Genomic DNA, 18,290 nt, shown 5'->3' with positions numbered 1-18,290 from the left:
TTCCAGCATTTCAGTCGTCAATTGTGTGGCAAAGAACTGAGCACAGGCCATGCCTGTGCCCTCATGGGGAATGCCAACATCATAGACTTCTAAACCACAGTGACACTGGCAGAGGAGACAACAAGAGGTAGAGAGAAACAGAGCTAAAGGGAGGTGAAGAAATAGAGAAGGAGAAAGAGAGAAAGGGAGAAAGAAAGACCTTGTATTTACAAAGAATCTTTTACAACCTCAAGATGACTCAAATACTTTACAGTTAATGAAATACTTTGAGGTGTAGTCACTGTTATAATGTAGGAAACACAGCAGCCAGTAGCGCACAGCAAGCTCCCACAAACAGCAAAATGATAATGAACAGATCATCTGTTTTTTATTGACGATCGTCAGAGAATAAAGACAGACCAGGAAATTGGTCCTCTGTTCTCCTTCCAAATAGTGCTACCTGAGAGGGAAGAAAGGGTCTGGTTTAAAGTCTGATCCAGGATCTGTTTCATATCACCCGCTGCTTGTTTATTTTTAGGACCAGCTGATAGGTGGACCAGGGACAGCAGACAAAAAGGAGAACAGGTTGCCTAGTTTGCAGTCTTCAGTGAATATTTTAATCACACATACCTTGCCAAAGTTGCAGACTCTGTGGAGCAACTGAAGGCCATATGGTGAGGTTGTTCCTTTCGTACAGAGGATTAACGTATAGTTTTCGCTCACAAGGTCTGTTCAGCCTTGCCCAAATGGAAATTGTCTGTTCCTTCACATTCAGATTAAACCTACAAACCATGGGGAAGATATTCAGAAAGTGAATGTACTTTATAGAGTGTTTCTGCTGCCAGTGCTTTGTGTTTTCTGCCAATTGTTGCAAACCTGGGATAAGGGGGGAAATCTGATGCAACAAATGTGTTTTATTCTCTTCTAATTTACAAATGAAGCAAGTGGCAAGAAGCAGGATGCAATAATAATGGGATTGATTAATTCCACTGACCCAGTTGAAAGTCTGAGAAAGTGACTCTTCTGGTGATTAGCCTGAAACCTCCTTACCTGGGACTTCAGATAAAATGGCAATTTATAAATCTGATCCCAGATTAATCTGTTAATTTATCTTTGAACACTAAGTGATAATTCGTTAGGTTTTATATCAGATAACATTAATTGTCACTAAGTAAATCTTCCCTTTTACACATCCACTAGAATTAAATTCCTTGCTCTGTTTTGTGTTACACGTGTTGGTCTCTCTAAAAGGAAGAGACCCAAGGAGCAAAGAGGTTTTTATATTGGTGGTGAGGTTCCATGATAGGGGTGTTCAGGCAGAGGCCTTGGATCTTTGAGTCTCCTTTTTACTTTTTGACATGGACCTAGAGGGGAGTCAATGGGAAGCAGTACATATCTTCTATGCCTTTGATTATCAGTTTTGGAACTTGGGAAAAGCCATCTCTGCAAAGTCACCTGAGATATAGGGAAAGGTTTTACAGGAGTGAGCCATCTCGCCATCTGCCCTGTTAGTTCGACTTGTTTGTGCACATTTAGCTTTTCAAATTTTTTGCCCACAAAATTGCTGCAAGTGTTGGTACCTGATGATGGCATGCATTGTATAAGTGACATTATTTTGGCCCATAGAATTCACATCACTTGTATAAATAGATATTGCCAGTGGTGGGAATAGCACAGGCTTTGTTGCCGGTAGCCTGATATCAATTTAAAGTGCCTTAAGAGACACAGTCAAGCCTCTTCTGTGTAACATCATTGCCAAATCACACCAGTAAAGCGACATTAAAAAGGCCTGATCCAAACTGCAATGATTCTGACCATCGCTTTTCTCTATGATACAATCCCAGTTACAATTCACAACCAACAACCTTTTATAAATTAGACAATTTTACCTACCTGAAATGTGCTGGATCTCTAATAGGAGAAAACAACAAATGTGACCATTTCCTCTTTCATTTTTAAGATGGTGAAGTCTGGCTTTGCTTTCTCAGTCAAAGAGAAAGATCAAATCTGAATCACACTGCGGGAGGCAACTTCCACTGAAGTGTCATTGACTCTCTGGAGAAAGGAGGGGAGTCTTCCTACACTAGGAGCTTACAGTAAAAATTTGTTAATGGCTTATCCCACCAGAGAACCAACTCATTTCAGAGACAAAGAGCTTTTATTAAATGGAATTATTCACCATAATGGAGGTCAGTACGGCTATTGGAAATTGACAGATAATCGGCACTTTCCAAATCTCCTTCTGATTTCTGTTTTAAATAAACCTTATTTTGAACTTAGAAGTTTTCTTTCTCTCTTGCTGAGTCCCACTAATCTCTGAATTTAAAACTCCCACAGAAATACTGGTGGTTATTCAAGAGTGCAGGTAATAGAATCTTAGCTAGTGTACGTATTCCTGTGTAAGGAAGTTCCTCAGCCTGCACACTGTAAGGAAATCTGAAGCCAAGGTTTGTTATACAGAGCTTTCATATTGTACACGAAGGGCAAATTCTGATTCTCTTATTATTCCCCCCTACTCACTGGATTTTACAAGAATACTGGTAGCTATGTCATAACTTGTGTTTTTCTTGATATTTTTTGATGGTTGGGCAGTCCATACTAAAGATAGGAAGTGATTTATTGCATGCAAGTAGGATTTCACACATCCGAGTTATAAGTGGGGTTGAGTGAAAGTATGACCTTTCCTGGAACCAAAGGAGAAAGCAGAATTGAAATAGACAACAAAATAGTTAACTGTATGTTTGACCACCACATCACTTGGTATTTTAACAAGAGAGTTACGAGGAGTTCTTTATTGGGTAGGGTACAGTCACAGGGGAGTTCAGTGAAGCCTAGGCCATTTTAACTCATGGGTGATATTTGAATAAAGCTGGATCATCTCCCACTCAAACTCAGGGGGAGGGGCCTCACAGTTGATGGTCAAGGATCTAAAAATGCTGGGGCCACAAGTTACCTGTTCCGATGGCGCTGGTGCTGGGGAGGGTGTTTGAATGAACAGGCTGCCACTGAGAGAAAGGGGTAAGGCTGTGGATGAGGAGGCCAGGGATTCATTACAAAGCTCATAAATTCTGGGAAAACAGGAAACTCTCACCATTGGGAAGCATGGAGCAAGTTGATGGGATTTGCTCCTGATCTTCAGGGATAAAGGTGGGGTATTTTTGGGAATCTGTTGTTCATTATTTTATTCAAACCACACAATTTTTATAATTTAATTTTTGAAACATTTAACAGTTTAGAAAGATCTTAGAACAGGTACGAAAGATTTGACCTGCAGAAGCTAAGTCCTGAGAATATAGCTACTCAGACTCTGATGGTGAAGAATTTGACAGTGATTCATTGACAATGACCTTCGCATTAGGGGGAGTTTGGTAAAACAATTTCCTCATACATTACCTTTCCTTTTCATTATTACACAGGAAAGTCCCAAAACAGGAGGCGTATGCATGTTCAAACAGAGTGATGAGGAAGTGCTCATTAAACTGGAATGAGCAGGGGAATTGATAGCTCATCTGCCAGCAGCAGTCAAGGAAGATAAGGAAGACGGGTGCCTCTTGCTTCAGCTTGGCATGACAATAAGCCGAACTTGCACATCGAAGTTGGAAAGGATGACCTGCCTGTAAAAAAAGGAAAATCAAAATGTGACTGAATGTTTCAAGATGAGCAAAACTGTCCATTCGCCCCTGCAAAGATATCAGAACAGAGACAACCTCAAGGTCATTAAAAGAAAAATAGCATGAATATTGTTTCTTCATTCTGTGAGCCTAGATAATAAATGCTAGCAGGCCATTCAACCATGTGAGGCATCACGGCTGAGCATTATCCTGTCCCCATACAATGTACACACCGACTTTCCAGCAGGAAGTGCCAGACAGCAATCAGGAGTTGGGATTCTAGAATCATATAAAATCATAAACCACACACACACACACACACACACACACACACACACACACACACACACACACACACACACACACACACACACACACACACACACACACACACACACACACACACACACATCACCTGAGTTCCACATGATCCTTACAATAAAGCCATGGGGCTGCTTGTTTTCACCATTGAAGACAGACGTTAACTATGAATTTCCTCAACCTCTCAAGGTTCCAAAGATAGTTACAGCCTAAATGATCAAGTACCTCATGGATCAATAGTCTGCTGTTGAGCCAGAGCGTGAGGAAGCACAGAGACGGCAGAAGCTTAGGGTAATACCAGATGCTGTTGTTATATCAAAGATGAGAGGATGAATATTCTGGAGTGTTATTTTAGAACCTTTACAGATTGGAGGGTACTCATGCAGACTTTATCCTTCAGCGATTAAATAGGCAGGATAGAGTTTCTGATAGGATGGACTGCCCATGGTCTTTGCAAAGTGTGTACTAGGAGGGATCAAATGGCCTTTTCTTAAACATGCTTTCTTCTGATTTTACATACCTGTAACCATTCCCGTTCGATAAGTGCTTGAAAACCACTAATGGTCCTGCAGTCTGGATCTAAGATGATTTGTGCCAGAGATGTGAGCTGTAGTGTTATGTCTCTCCCCTCAGAGCCGTGGATCAGGACAGATGCTCCTTCCCTGTATTGAGTGACAGCACAACTCTCTCATCTGTCCAAATATTCAGCCACATATTTTTCCAGGTTTAGCTGTGGTTATTTAAATTAACTTTGAACCAGCTTGATATTTAGTGTCGATGCAGTCAATCTTTGCTAAAAATCCATTTTCTTTCGCCAAACAAGAAAATAGACAACATTAAACAAAAGAAATGTTCTGAAAGTCTTTGTGGCCAGTGAATTACATTTTGAAGTGTGGTCAATGTTGTTTTGCAGGGAATTTTTGGGTATTTAGATTAGCAAGCTAATGTTCTGAGCAGCCATTTAAATCTTGGGAAGACTGCAGCCATCGTCTTTGGTCCCCACCACAACCTCAGTTCCCTAGCTACGGACTCCATTCCTCTCCCTGGCAACTGTGAAGCTGACCCAGAACTTTCTCAACCTTGATCCACTGATGAGATTCCAACCACATGTACCTCCACCATCACTAAGACGGCCTATTTCCACCTCTGTAACATCGCCCGATTCTGCCCCTCCCTCAGCTCCTCCACTGCTGAAACCCTCATCCTTGCTTTGTTATCTCTGTACCTTGCCAATTCGTTGCATACCTCCTGATTAGTTTCAGGCTCACACTGAGTCCCTTTCCCCTATCGCTCTGTCCTCACTAAATTACATGGGCTTCTGGTCCAGTTTTAAAATTGTCATCCTTACTTTTAAATTCCCCCCACCCCCGCCACCCACCACCACCCACCCCCAACCACGGTCTTGGCCCTCTATATCTCTGTAATCTCCTCCAGGTCCCCAATCCTTTGAGGACTCTCCACTCCTCCAATTCTGGCCTCAATTTTAATTGCTCCACCTTGAGTGGCTGACCCTCCTGCTGCCTGGGCCCTAAGCTCTGGAATTCTCTCCCTATGACCCTCCATCTCTCTACCTCATTTTCCTCCTTTAAGATATCCTTAAAAACTACCAAGATTTTGCTGATCTGACCTAATATGTCCTTATGTGGCTGTGTCAAACTTCATTCAATGATGCTCTTGTGTGAAGTTTTAGCTTGGGATCTTTCACCATGTTAAGGCTGCTACATAAATACAAGGTTTTGTGGTTGCTGTTAAAATCTATACTTTTATGTCCATGTACTCAGCCACTTTGCCGACATCCAAGATATGATATATCAGCCTGGCAGAGTACCTTAATTTACAAAATTATGTCAAAGTCCCTTTGAACAGTATGATCTAGAAACAGGAAGTATGCAATTATGCTTCACTCATTCAGTATACTGACAGTCAGCTGTTTAGTATGAACCTGCAAAATTATGATTCCCCAATATTGTAAACATTCATCCACAAAGTTATCATAGGAGGTTCCCGAATTAGCCAATCTTTGCTGTTAGATCACTGTAACTGGTCTCAGTAATTGTGAGGGGAGTGTTTTAACAAATTCTTTTTCCTTATTTCTATTGGATGACCCTGCTAGGAAGTGTGTTTATGTGAACACCAGATAAGGGCAAGATTGGGTTTGACTGTAATGACTCACAGTTGAATAGGATGCTGATAATCTAGCCTTACACGGGAGAAAACAGCCACATGGTTGGATATAGAGGGCTGCTGGTGCATGGAATATGTTCAAGCAAGATATAGTTCCAAGGAGAGAAAGAAGGTTGGGGAATACAAATCTCCATGGATACAAATAGTCATTTGGTAGTACAGAACTTGAGTATTTCTGTAAGAAGAGACATTTTTTGTTGAAGCTTTTCATCTTGCACTCATCAGGACAGTTCTCAAAAATACCAATGTAAGGGAAACAACAAATTTAAACTGTATGAGAACAGAAGGCTGATTGGTTGGCAAGTGGACTCTGATTGGTAGAGGCATTGCCAGGACTTGCATGTCAATAGTAATGCTGTGTCCAAGTGCTCATTTAACATTGCTAGCCTATTCACCGATATTCCACTTAAGGAAGCCATGGATATTTGCGTTGCAGCGTTCTATCATGGAAATCTAGACCCACCACCAGTGCGTGAATCAATATTCATTGAACTTAACAAACTCAGCAACTCGCACAGTCGAGTTCAGTTTTAATGACATAATGTATGCCCAAATAAGTGGTGTTGCCATGGGATCCCCTCTAGGCCCAGCTCTCGCAAACACCTTTGTTGGGTTCTACAAGAAATGCATCTTCGATGGAATGACACCTAACCTCCAACCTTTGCACATTTCCAATATGTGGATGATACGTTTGCTATATTTAAATCCGCAGCTGCATGTAATAATTTCCTTACATGTCTTAATGGGCTCCATCCTGTGCTCAAATTCACCTTTGAAATGGAGCAGTCAAATGAACTCCCTTTCCTTGGTGTACTAGTTGAGAAATCTGCCAGGAGATTCTCTACCACAGTCCACGGTAAGCCTATCTTCACTGGTCAATAAAGACGTTGGGATTCTTACAGTTCCATGCACTATAAGATTGGCCTTATCGGCAACCTTGTGAATAGGCCCCAAGCCATGTAGGTTTGATGCTGGAATAGTGCACATCAAAGCCATCCTGTGGGATAATGACTACCAAAATCAGACTGTTTTGAGCTGTATATTGCGCAAACTCATGACTGGGCCTAAGGCTGTCACTTTCAGCCCTGAAAAGTGCCCAGTCTACCTCAGATTACCCTAGAAGGACAAGGTATCTCAAAAAATTTGAGCAGCAGGTGAAGCTAGCTGTTTCATGCTGCTGCTATGCAGTAGCAACACGAGTGGTATTGGTCACTAACAGGATGCTGCCGTCAAGCCAAAAAGACGATCTGCCTTTTCACAGAAATGAGTAATGTGGTGTGTGAATTTCAGTGCCAGTATGATGCTCAGTATGTAGGCTGTACATCCCAAAGGCTGGTGGATCGTATCAAACAGCATGTCCCAGCCACTGTTTGCAATGGGAAGGGTACAGACTGTACCCAACCAGCCTGTGCTTGCAAAACTCAAAACACAGTGTCCAACATTAGTTGTGATTCCACGATTGGACAGCATTGCTAAATAATCCTCAGTGTGTTAAGAATTATGTTGACAACCAAGTTAAGATTGTCAGTCAGGCTCATAGTGTGGTGCATTTGCGTGTACCTATATTTGTGTGTACAAACATTAATACAAACGACCCTGTTCTTTGCAGGCAGAAAGAACATGTACACACATTGCGCCTGTTTCAGCTAAACAAAATAAGTGACAGCCATTCTCATTCTCATGACTCATTCCTCAGGGCAATGCCTTGACCAATTAGGGTCAAGGTGCCTGGTTTAAAATTCCAAACAATGCTTGGCAGTTAACTGTCAGTCACCATCGACTCGTGCATTCTCCAAGGTAACACCTCTACCAATCAGAGTCCACTTGCCAACCAATCAGCACTCTCTTCTCACACGGTATAAATTTGTTGTTTCCCTTACATTGGTATTCTTGCGAATTGTCCTGATAAACGCAAGAGGTAAAGCTTCAACAAAAAATGTCCCTTTTTCAGCAATCTCCAAGGAGTTCCTGATGTTTAAAAAGCATCTAAAAGTTACAGTCCATTACCTTTCGACACACTGAGCAGCCAGACAAGCTGTCGTCAGTACAGTTTTAACATGGCTCAGCCACTTTGAAGCCTCCAGTTTATTGAGCCATCTGTCAATGCTATTGGACTGGTCATTGCACGCTTCAACCAATTTAATCAGGCTTTCCTGAAGGACTCTGCCTCTGCAATAAAGGAAATGCATTGAAATCAATTAGACAAAGCTTAGTTTAGCTGACAGTAATCTATGAAAAGGAGTTCGACAACAAATGCCAAGCTATTCTGTTTTATAATCTTTAGAGTCCTATGGACCAGATTACAGGGATTATGTCTTAAAAACTCATTGATGCCATTTCACAGGTATAAAACGGGCACCAAAACATCCATAAAGTGGAACCTGTGTACTTGAATTCTGGAACAAACGTTCACAGCGTGCCAACTGGCACCGAGGCTCAGGTGGACTTTGGGCAATGGGATTGCTCCCTGTGTCCAGTTCAGGTCAGCCTCACATCACAGACTCATTTCTAGACCAGTACTTTTATACTGGAGGGTGACGCATTCCCAAAAGATGTTCGATGCCACACAAAGCCAGATCCAAAATGAGAAGAAATGAGCTCATTAACATTTCAATGAAGCCCAACTTTTATGCTCATCTCTAGTTAAACTTCTACAAATATAAAATTCTGGTGCCCTGTTCCTCTTTCTCATAAATCAAACCCTTCAATTACTAAAGTAACTCTAAAATCCTAAAAGTAACAGGAACATGTATTGGGAAATTCAGATGGAAGTTTATTGGGACACAGTGGTAAAACAATAACTGATTTTTGAAGTTGTAAGATAAAGCTAACTAGAAAAACCTCCGCAGTTTGAAGCTGACTTTGCCAGCACAAATCTAATATCTGTATTGATGTGGCTACATGCCATATAGAACCCAGCAATTTCAGCATTAAAATATTTTACTTTTCTTTGTCTTCTTTTGATGACCTTTATAAAAGTTACAGTTGGGAACATTCTCTGGGCTTCGACTAACTGAGTAACAGGAGGGGTGGTCAGTAAATGTGCAGGGCTCCATGGGGTAGATATCCTGACCTGCAGAAGCTCATCTCTTGTCTTTAATGAGGCAGCAGCAATGGAGTCTGTGGTTCACACTCTAACTCAGCAGGATTTATCCTGTTTAGGAAAATGTTGTTTGTCCAATCATTTGGAATTGGTACAAAATAATTGCACAGGTGATTGCCTGAAGCCCTTGTCCAAATGTCCAGACCTGGACAATATCCAGGCTTGGGTTGACAAGTGGCAAGTAACATTCACGCCACACAAGAGCCAGGCAATCACCATCTCCAACAAGAGAGAACCTAACTATCACCCCTTGACAATCAATGACATTACCATCGCTGAATCCCCCACTATCAACATCCTGGGGGTTACCATTGACCAGAAACTGAACTGGGCTAGCCATATAAATACTGTGGCTACAAGAACAGGTCTGAGGCTAGAAATCTTGCAGTGAATAATTCACTTCTGACTCCCCAAATACTCTTCATTTGCCTGGATGAGGACACTCAAAAAGTCTGACACCATCCAGGACAAAGCAGCCCGCTGGGCTTGCTCCCCATCCACAAACATTCACTGCCTCTACCACCAACGCACAGCAGCAGCGGTGTGTACCATCTACAAGATGCGCTGCAAGAATTCATCAAGGCTCTTTCAACAGCATCTTCCAAACCCACGACCATTACCATCTAAAAGGACAAGAGCAGCAGACAGATGGGAACAGCACCATCTGCAAGTTCCCCTCCAAGTCACTCACCACCCCCTTGGAAATATATCGCCGTTCCTTCACTGTCGCTGCACCACATGGACTGCAGCAGTTCAAGAAGGCAGCTCAGCACCACCTTCTCAAGGGCAATTAGGGAATGGGCCTAGCCAGCAACACCCACATACGATGTATGAATAAAAAAAAGAATTCCTTGCATATGCTCTTTTCAAAAGGTTCCTACCATTTGTACATGCATGTACTCTGAACTTTCACCACATTGTGAGGAAATTATTAGGGGCTGGAAATGCTCAGATTTATAACCAGAACATGTTCACTCTTGCTGCCTGTGAGAAATGAACTGTTTAATTCAAATATGCTGATGGCAGAACAAACTCAAGTCCTCACATGTTTTCAGTCAGTGCAGAACTACTCACTAATACAGCAGTCTTACCTGATTTCAGTTCCCAGTAACTGAATTGGATCATGTTACAAAGCTAAGGGCATATATCCTTTGCTCCATACAATTACTAAACTCTCATCAGTGGGTCACACTAATTGCCTCTGAGTCAGAAGGTTATGGGTTCTTGTCACACTCCAGAGATTTGAGCACAAAAATTAGGGCTGACACTTCATTGCAATACTAAGGAACTGCCACATTGTCAGAGGTTACCATTGAGGCAGTATTGTAAAGTCTGACAGGCAGCATTGAGGGATGCTGCACTGTCAGAGGTGCCATCTTTCAGGTGAGATCCTGTCTGCTCTTTAAGGTGCATTCAAAAGATCCTTTGGCACTATTTCAAAGTGAGGGGGGGCTCTCCCCCAGTGAGCTGGCAGATACTTATCCTTCAGTCAACTTCACATGACAGGTTAACTGGCTTTTAATACGTTACTATTTGTGAGATCTTGCTGTGTGCCAATTGGCTGCTGTGTTTCCTGCAGCATCTACGCTTCTAAAGTACTTCATTTGCTGTTTAGCATTTTGGGATGTATCGAGGTCATGAAAGGTGCTATATAAATGTAAGTCTTTCTTTCTATCAGTTTAGAATGATAGTTTAGAAAAAGAATGGGCAATTTTCTTGATGCAGTGTCTGGGAGTTTTGGATCACCTGGAGAAAGCACGTGGAGGGGGATTGGGCAGGGAGGAGTGAACATGTTTCAGGGAGTCTGTCTGACCTTTCTTACATTTCAATAAATGGATGGAAAACTGAGCCACCCCTCGCTGGACCAGTTCTCTTCGCCTGCTCAACTGTCCCCTCTGCAGCACTCCCAGGTGACTCCATCTGCCCCTGTACAGGAACAGGAGCTTTTACCTCAATAATTCTTTAGCATTTTGCATTGCGTAACCGTCACTTCACAGCTCCTGCTGTAACACCATAGGTAGAGGCCTGGATATAAATGCTCCACTTTCCTCATCTTGTTCAGTCGATCAATCAACTATAACGGTCACTTTAACCTGAACTGCTCAGTGGGAACAGGAGGGTTTAGATCAGACGGCTATTTTACACCCAGTCCAATTTTATGTTCCAAAGACAGAACCTGCCTGTTTCAGTGAGTTTGGTTAATGTTACCTCCCCCACCCACAACCAGCTCCACCTCCTCACCCCCTCCCCCGCCCACAGCCAGCTCCGCCTCCTCACCCCCTCCCCCACCCACAGCCAGCTCCGCCTCCTCACCCCCTCCCCCACCCACAGCCAGCTCCGCCTCCTCACCCCCTCCCCTGCCCACAGCCAGCTCCGCCTCCTCACCCCCTCCCCCGCCCACAGCCAGACACCCAGGAAGATACAGCAATAATTAAGAGGGGTGAGGTAAACTGGTAAACAATGAAGTCAAATGCTCCAAATAGTCAAATGCATCACAACCAGGGCAGTAATGATTTTAAAAGCAAAAAACTGCGGATGCTGGAAATCCAAAATAAAAATAAAAATACCTAGAAAAACTCAGCAGGTCTGGCAGCATCTGCGGAGAGGGACACAGTTAACGTTTCCAGTCCGAATGACTCTTCAACAGAACTAAGTAAAAATACAAAAGAGGTGAAATATAAGCTGGTTTAAGTGGGGGGGGGGGTGGGACAAGTAGAGCTGGATAGGGGGCCAGTGATAGGTGGAGACAACCAAAAGATGCCACAGACAAAAGGACAAAGAGGTGTTGAAGTTGGTGATATTATCTAAGGAATGTGATAATAAAGGTACAGATAGCCCTATTTTAGCCTAGTTTGATCCTTTCCCCCCACCCCACCCCCACTAGGGCTATCCATACCTTTATTATCACATTCCTTAGATAATATCACCACCTTCAACACCTCTTTGTCCTTTTGTCTATGACATCTTTTAGTTATCTCCACCTATCACTGGCCCTCTATCCCAGCTCTATCTGTCCCACCCCGCCTTAAACCAGCTTATATTTCCCCTCTCTTCTATTTTTCCTTGGTTCTGATGAAGAGTCATACGGACTCGAAACGTTAAGTGTGTTCCTCTCTGCAGATGCTGTCAGACCTGCTGAGTTTTTCCAGTAAAGAATTTACATTTTTTTCAGTTCAAGTGCTGGAAGAAGATCACGTAAGCAAATCAAATTTTACACCTCTGTGTCTACATAAATTAAATCTACTAATATGCAAATGATATTGTAATAAGGATATGGCTGCGCAGGAATCAACCCTTCACTCAGTCAGCGATCAAAGCAGAACTAGAAAAAGAAGCACCCAATTTTCAAACAATAACGAGTATCACGTGGCCTAAACCTTCATCTTCACTGCATGGCCGATAATCTAGAGGAGAGGGAGAAGTACTCTCCATTCCATTAAAAGAAAGGATGGAGACGTGGTTAAAGATTCAGTCATCAGTGGTGAGATATGAGAAAGGAGAGATACATAAAAGGCCAAAAACAGAACAACAAAGGCTGCTGCAAGATAAATAAAGCTCAAGCAAGTTACAGAGTAAGGAGCAGTGAAGATGTGGTGGGATTTGAACATGAAGACAAGGATTTTATGTTTATAGGAAATGGGTGACATAGAGCTCATGTAGGTCTGTGAAGACAGAAGGGTGGAGATAATGAGTGAACAGAACATGTGAGGAACAGAATTTGGAGGCTATGCTTTGGACAAATTCGAGTTTATTGGAGCTTGTGAATGTAAGGCCAGCCAGGAGAATATTAGAGAGATTCAGTGTAAAAACTTTAAAAAATCAAGGCTAAGGGTTTCAGCGACAGAGAGAGTGAGGTAGAAGTGGACAGAAGGTGTTGTATCTGAATGCCCGCAGTATACGAAATAAGGTAAATGAGCTTGTGGCGCAGATTGAAATTGACAGGTATGATGTGGTGGGCATCTCGGAGACATGGCTGCAATGGGATCAGGACTGGGAGCTAAATATCCAAGGACATACATCCTATCGAAAAGATAGGCAGGTTGGCAGAGGGGGGGGGGTTGCTTTGTTAGTAAGAAATGAAATTAAATCGATAGTAAGAAATGACGTAGGATCAGATGATGTAGAATCTGTGTGGGTAGAGTTGAGGAACCGCAAAGGTAAAATAACCATATTGGGAGTTATGTACAGGCCTCCGAACAGTAGTCAGGATGTGGGGCACAAGATATACCAGGAGAATAGAAAAGGCGTGTAAGAAAGGCAAGGTTAAAGTGATCATGGGGGATTTCAATATGCAGGTAGACTGGGAAAATCAGGTTGGTAGTGGATCCCAAGAAAAGGAATTTGTGGAATGTCTACGAGATGGTTTTTTGGAGTAGCTTGTGGTGGCGCCCACTAGGGAACAGGCAATTCTAGATTTAGTGATGTGTAATGAGGCAGATTTGATAAGGGAGCTTAAGGTGAAGGAACCCTTAGGAGGAAGTGACCATAATATGATGGAATTTACCCTGCAATTTGAGAGGAAAAAGCTGGAATCAGATGTAACGGTATTACAATTGAATAAAGGCAACTACAGAGGCATGAGGGACGAGCTAGCCAGAATTGACTGGGAGATGAGCCTAGCAGGAAAGACAGTGGAACAGCAATGGCAGGAGTTTCTGGGAGTAATTTGGGAGACACAGCAAAAATTCATCCCTAGGAAGAAGGAGCATACTAAAGGGAGGACGAGGCAACCATGGCTGACAAGGGAAGTCAGGGACAGCATAAAAGCTAAAGAGAAAGCATACAATGCGGCGAAGAGCAGTGGGAAACCACACAGGGGATTGGGAAGCCTACAAAGACCAACAGAGGACAACTAAAAAAGAAATAAGGAGGGAGAAGATTAAATATGAGGGTAAACTAGCCAGTAATATAAAAGAAGATTGCAAGAGTTTTTTTAGATATATAAAGGGTAAGAGAGAGGCAAAAGTGGACATTGTGCCGCTGGAAAATGATGCTGGAGAAGTAGTAGTGGGGAACAAAGAAATGGCGGAGGAACTGAATAGGTACTTTGCATCAGTCTTCACGGTGGAAGACACGAGTAACATCCCCAAAGTTCAAGAGAGTCAGGAGGCAGAGGTGAGTATGGTGACCATTACCAAGGAGAAGGTGCTAGGAAAACTGAAAGGTCTGAAGGTGGATAAATCACCTGGATCAGATGGATTACACCCCAGAGTTCTGAAGGAGATAGCTGAAGAGATAGTGGAGGCGTTAGTGGTGATCTTTCAGGAATCATTGGAGTCAGGGAGGGTCCCAGAGGACTGGAAAATCACTAATGTAACCCTCCTGTTTAAGAAGGGAGTGAGGCAAGAGACAGGAAATTACAGGCCGATTAGCCTGACCTCGGTCGTTGGTAAGATTTTAGAGTCCATTATTAAGGATGAGATTTCAGAATACTTGGAAATGCATGGTAAAATAGGGCAAAGTTAGCATGGTTTCATCAAGGGGAGGTCATGCCTGACAAATTTGTTAGAATTCTTTGAGGAGGTAACGAGCAGGTTAGACAAAGGAGAGCCAATGGATGTTATCTACTTGGACTTCCAGAAGGCCTTTGACAAGGTGCCGCACAGGAGGCTGCTCAGTAAGATAAGAACCCATGGTGTTAGAGGCAAGGTACTAGCATGGATAGAAGATTGGCTGTCTGGCAGGAGGCAGAGAGTGGGGATAAGGGGGTCCTTCTCAGGATGGCGGCTGGTGACTAGTGGAGTTCCGCAAGGGTCAGTGTTGGGACCACAACTTTTCACTTTATACATTAATGATCTAGATGAAGGAACTGAGGGCATCCTGGCTAAGTTTGCAGAAGATACAAAGATAGGTGAAGGAACAGGTAGTATTGAGGAGGCGAGGAGGCTGCAGAAGGATTTGGACAGGTTAGGAGAACCCGCAAAGAAGTGGCAGATAGAATACAACGTGGGGAAGTGTGAGGTCATGCACTTTGGTAGGAAGAATAGAGGCGTAGACTATTTTCTAAATTGGGAGAGAATTCAGAAACCTGGAGTGCAAAGGGATTTGGGAGTCCTAGTCCAGGATTCTCTTAAGGTTAACTTGCAGGTTGAGTCGGTAGTTAGGAAGGCAAATGCAATGTTGGCATTTATTTCAAGAGGACTAGAATATAAAAGCAGGGATGTGCTGCTGAGGCTTTATAAGGCTCTGGTCAGACCATATTTAGAATATTGTGAGCAATTTTGGGCCCCGTATCTCAGGAAGGATGTTCTGGCCCTGGAGAGGGTCCAGAGGAGGTTCAGGAGAATGATCCCAGGAATGAAAGGCTTAACATATGAGGAACGTTTGAGGACTCTGGGTCTATACTCGATGGAGTTTAGAAGGATGAGGGGGGATCTGATTGAAACTTACAGAATACTGAAAGGCCTGGATAGAGTGGACTTGGGGAAGATGTTTCCATTAGTAGGAGAGAGTAGGACCCGAGGGCACAGCCTCAGAGGAGGTGGAGCTGGTTGTGGGCGGGGGACGGGGTGAGGAGGCGGAGCTGGCTGTGGGTTGGGGAGGGGGTGAGGAGGCGGAGCTGGCAGTGGGCGGGGGAGGGGGTGAGGAGGCGGAGCTGGCTGTGGGTGGGGGAGGGGCTGAGGAGGAGGAGCTGGCTGTGGGCGGGGGAGGGGGTGAGGAGGCGGAGCTGGCAGTGGGCGGGGGAGGGGGTGAGGAGGCGGAGCTGGCTGTGGGTGGGGGAGGGGGTGAGGAGGCGGAGCTGGCTGTGGGCGGGGGAGGGGGTGAGGAGGAGGAGCTGGCTGTGGGCGGGGGAGGGGGTGAGGAGGCGGAGCTGGCAGTGGGCAGGGGAGGGGGTGAGGAGGCGGAGCTGGCTGTGGGTAGGGGAGGGTGTGAGAAGGCGGAGCTGGCTGTGGGCGGGGGAGGGGGTGAGGAGGCGGAGCTGGCAGTGGGCAGGGGAGGGGGTGAGGAGGCGGAGCTGGCAGTGGGCAGGGGAGGGGGTGAGGAGGCGGAGCTGGCTGTGGGTAGGGGAGGGTGTGAGAAGGCGGAGCTGGCTGTGGGTAGGGGAGGGGGTGAGGAGGAGGAGCTGGCTGTGGGCGGGGGAGGGGGTGAGGAGGAGGAGCTGGCTGTGGGTGGGGGAGGGGGTGAGGAGGAGGAGCTGGCTGTGGGCGGGGGGGGGGGGTGAGGAGGAGGAGCTGGCTGTGGGCGGGGGAGGGGGTGAGGAGGAGGAGCTGGTTTTCATTAGCAAACATATAAAAGGTGATGATGTCACCTCCCAGTAATCTCACCGAGTGGCAGGGTGGAGGTGAGGGAGAAGACGAGATCACTGACAAGACAGACAGGGTGAGAGTATCAATTCTCTCCTGATTGCTAATGGCTGCACTGAAAAAAAAATCAACTTTCACCATCTTAATCTTGCTGCTAATGGACGTGAATTCACTCAGAAACGGCATTGTAAATCAGATAGTCTTCTGCCTCGCACTCCATCAGCAGAAATGTTGTGCTCTCACCTTACCTGAAGGAGTGCTTGTTTGATTGTGCTGTTAGTGTCCATACCTCTCTATGGATCTGTGCAGTCGTTTCCACTTGTGGTAGTTAGTTTTAGATTCGAAGCCGCCACCCTTCACCTTAGCCTGATGTGCGGCTTGTGTTGACCTTGTATCAATGATGTAACCCTGCTTATCAGGCTGAAGCACAGCAGCCAGGAAATGTTCGTCCTCTTTACATCTCTTTCCATTGGCCCCAGTCAGTGGTTGACTGCTCCGCATTATTACCTACAGGTATCAAAATCTCCAGATTAGTCTAAAGCTGCAAAAACAGCACCATTCAAATCAGAGTCCAATTCACTGTCTGCCAACTGTACTGAGAAATGAAACAAAACACAGAAACAGAAATACCTGGAAAAACTCAGCAGGTCTGGCAGCATCGGCGGAGGAGAGCACAGTTGACGTTTCGAGTCCTCATGACCCTTCAACAGAACTAAGTAAATTTTACTTAGTTATGCAATTGAAATCTTTTGTTTCCCGATGAGATGGGACAATCAGTAACCTGATTCCAGTTTGTGCTAAAGCAGTTCCTGATTCAGCTCCCACCGGGTGTAGTGGGGAATTCTGGGTGATTGTTGTGTGCTGGGTGACAGCTAAACAAAGGGCAGGTTGGCAGCTGAGTCATCTTGTACCGATCCACAGCCCAGGGTCGGGGGGGGGGGTTAGTGTTGGATTTTAAACACACAAGGTTGATGCGTGAGGCAGGGTTAAATCCTGAAAAATCTGAAACCTGACAGCAAATTGCCCTAAATGCTTTGACTAGTGGTTTAACTTGGGCGGCTTGAGGGTCAGGTGAGTTACTGACTCTTCAGAGCTGGGTCAGCAATATAGATCTGTGAGTGAAGATGCATGCCGCAGATTTTATCAGAGTTTTACGGTTAGTAGCTGCAAGCTAGGTTTCTGATAGTTTGAGAAATGGGGTAGCTGAAAGGAAGTAAGAAAGGACAGAACCAGCTGGTAAATGCTTTTCCAGCATTGCTTGTGGACCAAGGTGGGCAGGGAGTATCCCCTGTCAGTCACAATCAGTCTCACTCTCCACTATGAATTGACAACCTCTACCCATTATCTCCCCTCGTCCTCCCACCCCCATGCCACGATCTTAGGCCCTCAGACGCCCCAATCACCAGGACATTAAATTCGGCAGGACTTCCATATCATCTGCTTGTCCAGATTGTTACAGTCCCTCCCTAGCCCACTCCACTCCCTTCTCATCTCCTCCTAAATTTCAGGATCTTTGCATTAAACTGCACAAACATCTTTTTAAAAACTTTGTCAGTTTCCATTTGAGTTTTTTTGGTACCGGAGGTGTTTTCACCAAATCACACTCCCAGGTGGAGAGCCTGTCCACTAGCAGCAGATATTTACCCTCTCGCATCCATCCACTCCATCCGTTTATTTTTATAGCAGCAAGTGAATGCTGGGCTTCCCGATGTGCACTCTTAGCAGCTGAGATTTGGTGGGTAAGAGTATAATATTGTGCAATTGAAGTGTGTGAAAGAGTTGAACTATGACAGCAGAGTGAGAAATATTTATGAATATCATTTGAATCTCAGACTTAATTCAATAAAT

The 18,290-nt window shown here is 44.4% G+C and overlaps 1 protein-coding gene across 6 annotated transcripts in view; it reads right to left on the bottom strand.

Moving 5' to 3' along the window:
* The window catches only part of LOC121291405 (myotubularin-related protein 9-like), a 54,516-nt gene that overhangs the window by 3,750 nt on the left and 32,476 nt on the right, over nucleotides 1–18,290 (bottom strand). For 5 of the 6 annotated variants that reach the window (XM_041212519.1, XM_041212520.1, XM_041212524.1 and 2 more), the window contains 5 exons: nucleotides 16,732–16,949; nucleotides 8,103–8,264; nucleotides 4,432–4,573; nucleotides 3,373–3,593; nucleotides 610–761 (listed from right to left, as the gene is read on the bottom strand). In XM_041212519.1, coding sequence (XP_041068453.1) covers nucleotides 610–761; nucleotides 3,373–3,593; nucleotides 4,432–4,573; nucleotides 8,103–8,264; nucleotides 16,732–16,949 — 895 coding nt within the window. Of the gene's footprint in view, nucleotides 1–609; nucleotides 762–3,368; nucleotides 3,594–4,431; nucleotides 4,574–8,102; nucleotides 8,265–16,731; nucleotides 16,950–18,290 lie in introns of those variants that run through there. The other variant, XM_041212523.1, reaches the window with a different exon arrangement.

Source organism: Carcharodon carcharias, chromosome 19 (assembly GCF_017639515.1).
Source record: "Carcharodon carcharias isolate sCarCar2 chromosome 19, sCarCar2.pri, whole genome shotgun sequence".
NCBI classification, from domain to species: domain Eukaryota; kingdom Metazoa; phylum Chordata; class Chondrichthyes; order Lamniformes; family Lamnidae; genus Carcharodon; species Carcharodon carcharias.
Note: the sequence above shows the minus strand (reverse complement) of the source record. Positions and strands in the feature narration are given on the sequence as shown.